This window comes from Ostrea edulis, chromosome 3 (assembly GCF_947568905.1).
Source record: "Ostrea edulis chromosome 3, xbOstEdul1.1, whole genome shotgun sequence".
NCBI classification, from domain to species: Eukaryota; Metazoa; Mollusca; class Bivalvia; order Ostreida; family Ostreidae; genus Ostrea; species Ostrea edulis.
The window spans coordinates 83,682,377-83,696,384 of record NC_079166.1 but is presented as its reverse complement, the minus strand read 5'-3'; the positions used below and the strand labels follow the sequence as shown (position 1 = coordinate 83,696,384).

Genomic DNA, 14,008 nt, shown 5'->3' with positions numbered 1-14,008 from the left:
CGTACCTGTATTTCATGACATCCAATTACAAGTAATTTTAATTTTAAGATTAATCGAAAGTATTATAAACTTTTCCAAATTCAATCACTTTGGATGTCATGGATGAAGAAAACATGCTAATCGAAATTCGATAAGAATGGTATAAAAAAAGAGCCGGCACTGTAATAAACCATATAGACGAAACTTGGAACTAAACATATTTACAAAACAGGGAAGTGAAATATACAAATAAGAAAGAATGTAGAAAAAATAAAAACTAACGGGTGAAAATGCAGAAAGAAGAAAACGAACACCAAAAAATATTATTGGAGTGCATAAGCGACGTCCTTGGAAAACCCCAAAATGATTATGAATGATGGTATGAAAAAATGAGTAAAAAAAGTATATTACCTTAACTAACAAAAGTATCAAAAGAAGACGGGGAAATAAGAGGCTAATTAGATAATTAAATAATGATATGCATGCAATTATAAACTACACAGAATGAGATGCTAACATACATGTTAAATAATTCTATTATTAGACATGGAAAACACTTAGTCAATGTAGCGACATATGACTGATTGTGTGTTTAATGATAATATATATCAATATACATTATTCTTCAATTTCACAGTTGTTCATCTGCGTGGCGTGGATGTAACCTTGGTTACTTTAAACTCCTCAAGGTCGCATAAGGTGGAGATTGTGACTTTTCACCCGGTAAGGGTTTTGACTATGATCTGACCATCGTAGTCCACACGCTGTCAATAGCACACCCTTTGACAAGTTTTCTGGCTTCATAGCATATACCTGATCTTCTCCTAGTAAGGGCTTCATTGACGAAGATTTTGTATTTGTTTTGTTCATTGCCATTAAAGGTTTTTAAGCTATTTTTCCTAGAAAAGACATTTGCCCTGTCCCTATACGATTTTAATTGGACAATAATGTCACGCGGACGCTGGGTACCATATGATGAGACAGCTAATCTGCCGACTCTGTGGGTTCTCCCAATTCGATCCAAATTGACAGACAATCCGTCAGGGCTCAATATATATTTATTTACCACATTCATGATAATCGTGTCTGTGTTTTCATTTTTCTCCTCAGGAATACCTGAGAATTTCAGGCATGTGCGTCTTGAATATTGTTCAATGTCATCCATTCGCATCTCCATATATTTTGAACCTGTTTTTCTAAATTGGATATCTTACTTTGGAAAACATCGTAAGTGACATTTTTGAAGCAATCATTTTTCAAAATCAACTCAACTGGGTTTTTTTTTGGGGGGGGGGGGGGTAATTTGCTCATTTTTTGAAATGTTTTCTAGATCATTTTCTAGTTTTTCTAGCTCACTGGTGTTGCTATTACTCATATCGATTGTGCCATTTGACACAGAGTAGTCACTTGAGTCAATTTCTGATCTCCAGCTCCTGAATTACACACCTTTTTATTCTTATTGTGTTTGCCCATTGCGAAACAATTGGAAAATTTCACAAAAGTTATTCATATATGAAACAGAATGCACAAGTACATGTACAAAGTGAACTGAATCAGTCATGGAGAAGACGGTGATTTCTACTCACTGGTCATTGGTAATATTTCAATATAAATTTCTGCTTCCAATATCACTGTAACACTTGTTACTCACATAAGTTCATGAAGTATCCACATCCTTACACACAATATAAAACTACTGACTATCTCATTACTGGATAAAGTATGTTTTAGCCATTTTCCCTCGGAGCTAACACTTGGTGTGTATTACATGGTGGTGACCCTTGACCCAGAAGATTGGAAACTATATTATATAAGAAAATATTTACATTTACTCTTTAATCCTGTGATATGCATTGGAGAATTTTGAATAATAATTGCCTTAACTGCAAAGACCGACTCATTATAAATCTCTTTAGGCGTATGAACACTGACGAGCATGTTATCTGTATCTTGGCCCACAGGAGCATTTTAACCGGCGATTTTGTAATAATAATAGTGAGGGGTCTTATACCATAAAACTTACGAATAAAATTATCCTTACTCCCTACTAAGGGGTGATATGGTATGAAACCCCAAGTATTATTATTACAGACACAAATATCATGAAGGTTTTGTGATCGGCCACACGTGTGCCGAATGAAAACAAAGCTTTGTTGTCCAGTTCCGTCTCCTTCGATGCCAAATAAAGCTTATATGTGGTTAATATCACCGAACAATAACAGGAAATCAATCAGGAGTTTTTCAACGATTTGTACTTTCAATCCCTCGAAGTGACAACATCGCCGGGTTTTGTCATGTACACGCCCCATATTTTTTTCTTTCATCTTATTTGTCGCCACATCGATGTTAGATATAATAAACATTCAACATTGAATATTTAGAAATTAATTCGGGCAAAGTTCAAATCACATGAAGTAGAATGTGGTTGTTTAAAGTTTTTAAACATGTATAGTTAGTAGATCAGTATTTAGGGTCGTAAAACTATTGTTCTATCACTAGCGTTCACACTATGCCTAAGTGAGACTTGGTGGGAATGTAAATTTAATGAACTCAGAACCCTTTCCTCTAAATTACGGATGGTTACCGCAAATTAATATTTATCCCTGCAAACATTTACTTTGCTTAAATTGTAACAAAATAAATGTAAAAAAAAAAATGTTGTCCAATAGGGAAAAATACATCGACTCAATTATAATTTCAGCTGGAGATTGAACCTAAGATTTAGGACATCAGAAACACCTCATCATCTATCTAAAGACAACGAAGACTGTGTGTAAATATTTGCATAGATTTAGAACCATGGGTCGCATGCGTTGATTACAATAAGCTTGCCATATTATGATATGGGAATCCCCCTATTATATAAACATATACTTTAGTGTTGATGACTTAACATATCTCTTGATTGACTACACACTAGGTCAAAGCCGTGGCAATGTGATTAAGAAAATCCTTGAATTATGAATATTAATATCTATACATATATTTCAACCAATCAGAGAACTTCCTTGCATTTTTGGATTAAAAAAAATCGGTGATCATCGCGTGACTCGTAGCCTAGGAGTGACGACTCGGTAAAAATTGACCAATAACCAATCAAAAATTGTTTAAAGTTGTATAGTATGCACGCATAGCCTCTGTTGCTTAGACGGGTTTCATTTATCATTGTGTTCGTTATATTCACCTTGCATTTAATAAATCGTTCAAATTTGACTTCCTTTTAGAATAATTATTTGTAAGCTGTTAGCATTTTTGTCTGTCATTACATCCAAATAAAACGCTTCACGTTTTATCTGTGGGTGCAGCCATTACGATATCTAAATATGTCACCCTGACTGTGATTGGTTTATCAATGATTGAATTATTTTTTTTAAATATTGAGGATTTCTAGTGTCTGATTATTTCAACATTGAATGTTGGTTTTTTTTTCATTTTCAGTAAATCGGTTTTTTTTTAATTCCATGGCAAGACAAGGCTATAATCCGATTTACACCTTTGAAATAATATACCGTAAAGGATCCCAAAAATCAACGTCGATGTTGTGAAGCTTAATATGACTAAACATTATAAGTGTTCTATGATATGTTCATACATATTGGAGAATTACTCACGTTCGTAAGTCCATTTCTCGAACAGTGAACCAATCGGATTGTGTCTCTCTAGATCATATGCTTCCTTTTTCAGATTTTTTGACATATCAATGACCAAGAGATAAAACGCCCTTCTTGACAAATATATTTGATGACAGGCATAGTAGGCCACTTGACCAGCGAAATCTGTCATGCTGATGAGTCGTTTATTCTCATGTAGACTAGCTGTAGTATCGTCCTTTCCGGATTTGCTATTCTGTTTGAAATCTAAATATAAAATTATATCATTATAATAGATGAATTATAGATCTAGTGGACGTTCAAGTAATATGCATCATTTTATCAATACAAAGAGAAAACTCACCTTCTAGGTTGTCCGAAACTATTTCAAATATGTCGTTATGGACTTCGAGGCCAATTGTAGTTTTCGTTTTGGTATTCAGGTCTTCCGTCTGATTTCGTTGGAGTCTTCTGAGAATGGTCGTCTTTCCTGCCCCGGCACAGCCAACAAGCATACATCTAGCACGGAACATTTCGATGCTGCCTTTACGAAAATTGTCCACAAATCTCCTCCTTGCCTTGTCACTCCATGACACAACTTCCTCGGGAATGCGCACTGCAACGTTATGCATGATTTTATTTAGTACTCACAACTCCACCTAACCAATTAATTATTTTTAGAAATGTTTATAGAAATAGAACCTATAGCAGCGTCCGAGGTAGAAAATACTTAATACTAATATACAGCATTTATCACGGTCTATTAATAACATAAATAATTAACATCCAAATAAATATTATAGGTCAACAATTACGCTAGCTGTTCCCATATGAGTCAATATGCGGCTGCCACTTGATTTATTTTGCGAACGTAACTTGATTTATCTTGCAGACACCACTTATCAGCTGGCAACCACCATAAAAATTAATTGCCAATCATCACTTATTATCGGGCGGCTGTGACATAATCTATATGGTGACTGACACTTAATTTACTAGACGAACATCAGTTAGTTAGCTGTTGTCTCTCCTTTCTCTTTCTTTTCCTCTATCTCACTTCTCAAATGAAAGTGTTATAATTTCCGTAACCCTAATCCTCCAATATTTAGTAACATTTGTGTGTTTTATAATTCAGAGCTTTATTGTTTATCGATTAATTTACAAAGTTATAAAAATTTCATTTCATTATATCAAATGTTCAGAGATAAAATTACACGGGAGTCGATACATTGTAGGTGCTGGGGGTATAGAATCAATATTCATTTAATTGGCGGTCACCATATGCTAAGTGGCGGTCGTCAGTTAATTGATATGGCGGTACAGGTAGCTGCCACTAGTTATCTGGCGATTGCCTTATCTAGCTGACCGCTGCAACTTAAAGTAACTGGTGATTGGTGACTGCCACTTATCTGGCAATCATTACTTATAAGTTGTCAAACGCTAATTTCTGTCTGGCGGGCGCCATGAAAATTAATTGACGACAGCCACCAATCCTCTGGCGGGCGCCACTTAATATATGTTGCGGCTTTCACTAAATGTATCAGGCTGCCACCACTTGATTTATCAGACGACCGCTAGTTATTCAATACTGTTTCCTTTCCTTTTTCCTCTATTTGCCTACATCTTATTCTTTTAGAGGTAGTAAAGGATGGTGAGAAAGCAACTTTGAATGGACTCATGTAAAATTTATACGGTACCAATTTTGATGCACCAGATGTGCATTTCGACAAATAACATCTCTTCAGTGATGCTCAACCGAATTTTTTGAAATCCGAAATAACAGTTAACTTGTAGGCCCTAAAAGCTATTTTCGGGAAAAACGGACTGCCGAAAAATTGGAGTCTAAGGATAAGAGCTATGCATGATGGAGATAATCCTTAATTGTGAAATGAATTTCTAAATTTTATCACAGCAATTAAATATACATCCATATTTTTAAGCTAGTAACGAAGTATTTAACTACTGGGCTGAATTAATGAAGAACGAACAGGGTCCTCAAATTTATGAATATAAAGTTTGGACACAAAAGAATTGTTAGGTTTCTGCATAGGTTTAACATTGTATTTATTGATATCACATGTAACATACATAATTTTTCTCCGTATTGAAAGTTTCATAGATATTTACGAATGCAAATGTTATCCGTCATACCGAATAGTTGACCAAATACAAAATGAGCGGTCGTTCATAATTTCAAAATTTGAAACTCAGTATTGCGAATGTGTAGATAATGGTAGTTTTGTTCAGTGAGACAATTAAAGCGCAAATCCCTGTATACATGTATCTTCCCGTCAAACAAAATAATCGAAAACATAATACACTATACTGAATGGGAAATAAAAAAAACTCCAATATTATAAACAGTGCCTTGATTTATTGGACATTGTCAGGTTGTGTACAACCTAATTTCGGTAAAATATTTGAACTTAAAGTTATAAGGCGCAAATTCCCATGAAGAGTCCAGGATCTATCAATATCTGACAGATTTCGACTTATCACTGGTGTTCAAGACCTGTGTCATCACAAAACATGTTCAACTAAAATGAAAACTTTTTGTGTTCATCCATGTGTTTGTACATATCAGTAAGTGTTAATGAATGATTACAGAAAGTCGTAACAGTGACTTCTAAAATAAGAACATTAAAATTATCAGATGAATATCGTACTTAAAAATTAATCGATGTGTGACATCGTTGGTACCTAGAGGAGGGGGCTGACCTTCGTTGCTAATCACAACTTCTCGAGTTGCCAGAAAATTCAGATAATGTTCGAATGGTTGTAGAACTAAGCGTCTATGATGTTGCCTCGTTCTGGGCGCTTTATTCTGGATATTTCCATAAGGGTTATTTAAGACTAAAATCACGGATTGAGGAAACGGACAGGGCATATTTTATTTATTCATCAATTATCAAAACTATTTTATTCTGTACGATCAAAATCAAGCATCGATGAACAACGTATTTTAATACTTCATATCACATCATATTATCAGAAGTTGTCATTAAAAAATAAATAGAAAACTGGCTTAGATCGGCCAAAGCGTCTTCGCCACTGTACTCTAAATTTTGTCATTTCAGGGTAGTTTATCGAAAACGAAAGTGGGTTTAATTAGCCTTACGGTATTTACTAATCGAGTAAGATTATATTATATCTTACGTAATTCATCTTATATATGAAACAATATTAAAAGTACAAGCAGTAACTCTGAAGCAAGCTTTTCAAAGTTTACTTGCAAAATGTGTTAATCTATAAATATGGATAGTTATAGTCAGTACAGCAACCAGATATTTCTATGTTCAAAACAGAGCTATTCTTCTAAAAAATAAAATCAAGTAAAAGTTTCTTTGAATATGCACATCTACACAGTATGTCCCTATAACAGAGATGACTCCCAGAAATTTATAAGAATTTCCTGTATAAATCCACATCTCCACCGTGTGCCTTTATTAATACAAAATGTCATGGATTTATATTGTTCGGTTTAAGAGGAGTTGCGCTAACAACATCATGCCTGATAGTGGACAAACTCGTAAGATCAAAAGAAGCAAAATTCCCAGGAATAAAATATCGAATCAGAATTTCCAGTAAATTTGTTCATCTACAGAATGTGTCTTTATCAACTACAAAGTTTTATGAAATTATATGCCCTCGGCAACTCGTCGCGTGGAGTGTTATAGTAAATGTATTCTATGCATTCCGGTGAGTATGACGTCATAAGACGGCATTCTCTTTATTTACGTCTCAGCCAATATAGACTTCTTTTGATGTCAATCATCGCAGTAAACTAAAGACATGTATATTTGTCTCGTACATCTTAAAAATTTCGGACAAATGCCATCATTAATTAGAATAATCTAAAATAAGATTATTTCCACTCTACATCATGATTAAGGTCTCTGATCATTATCACGGTATGGTGCCTTATACATATAAAGTTTTGGTCTGTTGTTAGACTATAAACCATTACGAGTCATCCCTCATGTCAGTGCACCTTTAGAAATTTCTCAGTGGGTTTCGCCAAGGTGTCATTTTGATAGGGAGAATTTCTTTGCAAATAAATTAGACATTTCTCGGTGCGTATGGACATTTGTTTTGTTCATTTTGAATTTGAAGATTATAAATAATTATCTCCGCCTTTGATATATATCTTTTTTATTATAGATTGGAACATTTTCATTTACTTGTCAAGAAATACAGACAAGTCAACTTCTTCAAATGTCTCAGGGTCCCCCCTCCCTAAAAAACGATGACACGTGCCAGCAGGTGCTACTACTGATTTCACATGTACAGTAGTGTATATCTGTCATATATACTTGTACATCGGATCATTTATCAGAGGAGCTAAATCAAGATTGCCTCTTCTATATGACACGACAGGAAAAGTACGGTACCAAACAAAGAAATGGTTTGCTATCATGCCAAATATCAAGTTTTAAGTTATCATGGTTCGTCATATCAAAATACAAGCACCCATAATTCGATGTAGGATGGCACCTTAATAGAGGATCAAGGTTATACAAGGTCATGTATGGGGAAATCGTATTCTGAAAACCAGCAGAGTGATGCTTAGTTATATTGATATACAAGCATTATCAGTTAGTGCAGATTTCAATTTATTCAAATCATGGCTTAGAGGGGAGAGGGAGGTGATAATAGGGTATCATTTTTTTTTATATTGCAACACATGGTTTGCATCGTTGATACTTGTGCTCATATAAAATTGAGATTTCATACAGTCATTGAAATGTAACAAATTATTTGCGGTCGTCCTTTGCCACTTACATCAATATATTTTAGATATCACAAGTATATATTTTTAGTATATTGTTATTTTTCTATAAAACAATGATATTGTGTACTACTCACTGTCATACAATCGTACATTTCTATGTTATGATAACACTGGTTTGAAACAGGATGCTGATGTATAGTTGACACTGGGATATTACAATGTCATGTTGTAATTCTTTTAATTACGCGTACAGGTGGTAGTAAGTTATAACAAAATATACAACATGAAACCAATTCTGCATAACTACATCCGTGTTACCAATCGCGTCCGATTCAACGAGCTCGATATACAGGGGTGTTTAAATCTTCCCGAGAACAATAACAGATTCACAGTGTTCTTTTTAAATGTACCACAAACACCCGACGTTTCGAATATCTATAATAAAAATGTATTTCTATACACAAATCATTAACAAAGTATATCATGCCGCCATCTTGATTTTCCTTTTTTACTACCCGCATCGCTTGCAATTTGCGGGGAAATATTCGATAACATATGGTACATGCAACTAGAACCCTATTGTTTGAATGAACTTTATTTCCAGTTCGTCATGACTCCACAAGAGGTAAGACCTTGACAGAGTTGTTTCTAAACGATAGGGGTCTAATTACCATAGCATGTCGAATAGTTCACGCATCCGTGATAAGATGTACATATGGAAGGTGAAGATAACGAACAATGATGAATACCATATCTCCTATAACCAATACAAAAAAGATAGTTGGGCAAACACTGACACACCAGAGGTGGGATCAGGGCTGAGTTTTACTAAACTTCGCAAGTTCATTTCATCGTAACCTTAATTTACGATAATTATCCGTTTTATCAAACATCTTAACATAAGTTACGTTAAAAACACCATCGTAACTCCGCAACCGTCCTCCGAGCTTGCAATAAAATGAATAGTTATGTCAGTCTACATATAGAGATAGGGGTACACAATACCCCCCCCCCCTCCACCGAGTTAATAGAACACATGTTTGTATATTTCCAATGAACGTGTACTTCCACTTTTAAAATACTAAGACACGTTTGATTTGTTTAGATATCGACCACAAAGTGTACATCATTCCGTAATCGAGCAAAGGTGTACTCTTTCTGGTGTACACCTTCTAAACCCTTTACAGGACATGTAAATTCACCGAAACATTTCAATATCGCTGGAAAATGGTGAGCCAGAAAATTTGCAGATGTTTCTCTTCGCACATGTACAATCCCGTGGGGATCCGGGTTAGAATAGGTCCTCAGTATCCCCTTGCTTGTCGTAAGAGGCGACTAAATGGGGCGGTCACCGAAAAAACCGAGGTCCTGTGTCACAGCAGGTGTGGTACGATAAAGATCCCTCCCTGCTCAATGGCCATAAGCGCCGAGCATAGGCCTACATTTTGCAGCCTTTCACCAGCAGTGCTGACGTCTCCATATGAGTGAAATTTTCTTGAGAGGGTCGTTAAACAATATTCAATCAATCAATCAATGTACATATGAATATATTTTGCTATGTGAAGTATATATATTAAGAGGATAATTTCAGTGTATTGTACAATGTATGTAGTCATTTACAATATAGTTGATTGATTGTATCTTGTTTAACGTCTTGAGAATTTTTCATTCATATGAAGACGTCACCAAGGCCGATGAAGGGCTTCAAATTTAGTACTATGCTCGGCGCTTACGATCATTAAGCAGTGACGGTTCTTTAGCGTGCCACCCTACTGTGACACGAGACATCTGTTTAAAAAATAAGGTCATCTCCGAGGATCCGTGACATTCACACCTGATGCCGAGCGTTTGTCGATGGAACTTTCACTACCCGTTTTAACGACTAAGGTCTGTCGTGGCCGGTATTCGAACACCGAACTTCCGCATGCGGGGCCTGAACGCTCTATCTCTAGGCCAACGCGGCGGTTACAATAGTTTAAAATGTATTTTCGATTCCATATACTTTTCACATTAGTTTGAAATGTATTTTAAAAAGAATATGAAAACGATTGATAATGGTATGCAATCATAAAAGAAACCAAATATATTTTTGTACAAAAATAATCTTTTATTTCAGAACTTCTTTATTTTGAACTGTATTTGCTTCAAAATTTATAAATCTCATATGAGGACCTCATCAGCTGCTGAACATCCATATTGAATATACATGTACTGTGAAATACTGAAAGCGGGTGACAAATGCGCTTGCACACCGTCAGATCGTAAGTTGCGAATATTTCGTACGTTAAGTTTACGATGGAAACTTAAGAACACGTTAGTAAAATAGAAGCATCGTATCTTAAATTAAAACATACGAAATTCTTAAGTCAGAATTTCTTGCGTAAGTTACGAAGTTTCGTAAAACTCAGCCCAGGTGCTTAGCAGGAGTAACCATCCCCTGTCGACCTGTCACACCCGCCGTGAGCCCTATATCCTGATATATGTGAAACATATTCTTGTCACATGTCTTATATTAACTGTGTGGTTCTTGGTCAATAAACAGTAGAATAGAGTGTATAATCATCAGAAGCGGATCCAGGAGTTGCGGTTGGGGTGCACCTTTATGAGGCAATGGTTCCGAGGGCTGCCTTGAGGCCCCTTGTGGGTCCAGGGCGAAGCTTTGGTGGAGGCCCAGGGGTGAAGCCCCCGTAAGCTCCTGAATTTTACAGATTTCATAGGGCTTGAAATGTGTCTTCTATGAAGTCAATTTCACTATTTTTTATTAGTTTAATTATGTGAAATTAATGAAATGACGCAAATTTTGAGGGGCTTTGGAAAACAGATAAGTTCTCTAAATAACTTTAAATTTTGTCATTGATTTCTCCGTGAGTGGAAGAAATTATTGCTTCTTTTATCGTTTATTTTTTTCTTAACAAAAGAACACGATTTACTTTAAATTGGAAAGTTTTAGGAATGGGGAGCCGGCTGCGCCTTACCCCTTAAATCCGTCACTGATCATATATAATCTCTTTTTCAAATCAAATCAATCTTTCTCTCATCCCGTGTGGATCCGGGTTTTAATACGTCCCCAGTACCCGTTGCTTGTTGTAAGAGGCGACTAAATGGGATGATCCTTAGGATGAGACCACGAAAACAGAGGTCCCGTGTCACAGCAAGTGTAGCACGATAATGATCCCTCCCTGCTCAAAGGCAGCAAACTCCGAGCATAGGTCTAAACGATGTAGCCCTTCATGAACAATGTTGACGTCTCCATATTAATAAAAATCCTCGAGAGGGAAGTTAAATAATATACAATCAATCAATCATACCACTCCCCTAATTTTATGTATGGTATGCGCCAAAGTGAAATCAATATTATAATGTGACCTTGAAATCACCCCTTTATGTTCTCCTTATCCTTGTGTTTAAAGAAAATCTAATTTACATAATCATTGCGACCAGCTGCAGTACGTGGAAAAGTGCAACGATGTACAGTATCAATTGAAGTTTTTATCTTTACATGTATATTACTATCGCAATGATATGTCAGACAAGTGTTTGGGGTAACTTCTGACACAAAAAAGAAACCCCTTTTCACACATATCTGATAATGTCTTGCATTCTCTCGAAAATAAATATATATATATATGTTGCATTAGATGCATTTTAAACTTCCTTCAACGTGGTCCCAAGACTGCCCAGTTAATATAAAGTAAAGCTTTGTTTTTCAGCAGTCAGGGATTGATGCTGACTTGAATGTGGTTGATCAGACTGGCAATGCTAGTTACTTTAGTGATTTCTGTGTGAAATATTCTCACATGAACTACATCATATATTAAAGGGGTTTTTTTTCATGTCATTGTTACGTTTGCATGTAAATGTTAATACCTTACCGTTAAAACCCTAAGTAACAAAACAGTTTGTCCATCAAGAACACATCGCTATAGACACTGACCACATCACACATTCATCTTTTATTTCTTTGTATTAATTTATCATTTCTTTATTTATTTTGATATTTCGGGCTTTTCGTAGTTTTCCCTGTCCCTGCACATAAAATATTAATATAATGTTTTTAAACTGAAATGCCAAGTAAACAAAGCTATGCATGTTTGTTTTTACAGTAGTTTTTATTTATTTTATTTTTTTTTGCAGATAATGATAAAAATACACGTTATTCTCGTACCTACTTTCCAAACTAATTTTACAAAGCTAAAATTTCAGTTCCATGTATCCATGGTAATGACCTTTCTGCAGAAATACTTTTACCTGATAAAACTTTAAGGTGTTCTGTGATAAATACTTACAACGTTTACTGATACTGTGATGAATCCCCCTGTCTGACACGGTACAGTGTGTGAGGATATCCAGCTGTAGTCTGTCTACGAACAGGTCGTACATCTCATCCAAATACCCCGGTATATACAGACATCGCTCTCCCTCACTCCGCTTATAATCCCACGACCGGCAGTATTCTGATATCACGTGAGGTGACGCCGTGGTCAAGAAAAACTTCAGATCACTGTCCTCAACCAGACACTCTGTAATGAACGCGTACATGACGTCATGTCGGATGTCGGATGGGTTAAACTTGATTACGTCGTTTTCCACGTGAATGATTTCCTCGGGATTGTCGGCGGCGGTGATTTTCTCACAAACAGGTAGTTCTGTAAAGTATCGTTCTCTGATCGCATTGTACATCCTGATGTGAGATTCGTCCTTGACCTTGACGGTGTAGTCGCCCACCATCAGAAGACAGTACAGGAGACAACGTTCAGCTGGAGGACGGTCGTGGTACTGACCTGTAATATTGTATACCGAATATTACACATTTTTGACGTTTTATACAGAATATTACACATTTTTGACATTTTATACAGAACACTACACATTTTTTTACGTTTTATATATAATATTACACATTGTTGACATTTTATACAGATCATTACACACTTCTGTACGTTTTACACAGAATAATACACATTTTTGACGCTTTATACAGAATATTACATATTTCTACACAACAAAGTTGACTTGGAAACTTCTTTACCATGTTCATGTATTTTCACCAGAATTAATCATTATATTGTAAATACAATAATGACAGATCCGACATAAATAAATTCCATATTTATTTCATGAACGCTGCATTATAATTCATAACTTCTTCGTGTATGCAATGTCAACGTCCTGACGGTTAAATACAGTTCTTTAAAGCTTTTTTTTTTTTTTTTCTAAAAAACCTCAGATAAGTCGGTTTTAGTGTACATCCTTTAAAAAGGGGGGGGGGGGGTGATGCTGAGTTGAAAGTTATTGGATTTGTATAAAAAAAGAAGTAGTTGAATCATAGAAAGAAGGATTCATCTGTTTGGAAAAAAAAATCATATAGATCAATTTATTCGTTTACATGGAAACAACCTTCGAACTGTTGAAAAACCCAATGACGCCATAATCAAGCACTTATATATCCATGTAACCTCTGTAAATAAATTATCATTAATCATTTATTTCTCATTATTGCATAAGTGTAAATGTGTTTATAATTTTATTTCTGCGCTGAAGTGTGACATACCACGCGTGTGTGTTTCTAACTAACCACTGGACCAAACTCCCCGTCGAGGCCTCATTACGTCACCTACGAATGTGAGCAAACGAACTCTGGTGGAAGTTTGACCACTGGATTTCGTTATACTTGTTTAACCGGTTTCTAATACTCATTCACTTTCCC

At 35.6% G+C, this 14,008-nt stretch overlaps 2 protein-coding genes across 2 annotated transcripts in view; both read right to left on the bottom strand.

Annotated features, from left to right (window-relative positions):
* LOC130053656 (uncharacterized) overlaps positions 1-14,008 on the bottom strand; it is a 231,689-nt gene that overhangs the window by 114,733 nt on the left and 102,948 nt on the right. The gene's annotated exons all lie outside the window — the stretch shown is intronic.
* LOC125673020 (uncharacterized) overlaps positions 1-14,008 on the bottom strand; it is a 71,987-nt gene that overhangs the window by 12,646 nt on the left and 45,333 nt on the right. The window contains exons 4-6 of the mRNA XM_048909272.2: positions 12,588-13,082; positions 3,934-4,185; positions 3,591-3,836 (exon numbers count right to left, since the gene is read on the bottom strand). Of these exons, the coding sequence (XP_048765229.2) occupies positions 3,591-3,836; positions 3,934-4,185; positions 12,588-13,082 (993 nt within the window). The remainder of the gene's footprint in view (positions 1-3,590; positions 3,837-3,933; positions 4,186-12,587; positions 13,083-14,008) is intronic.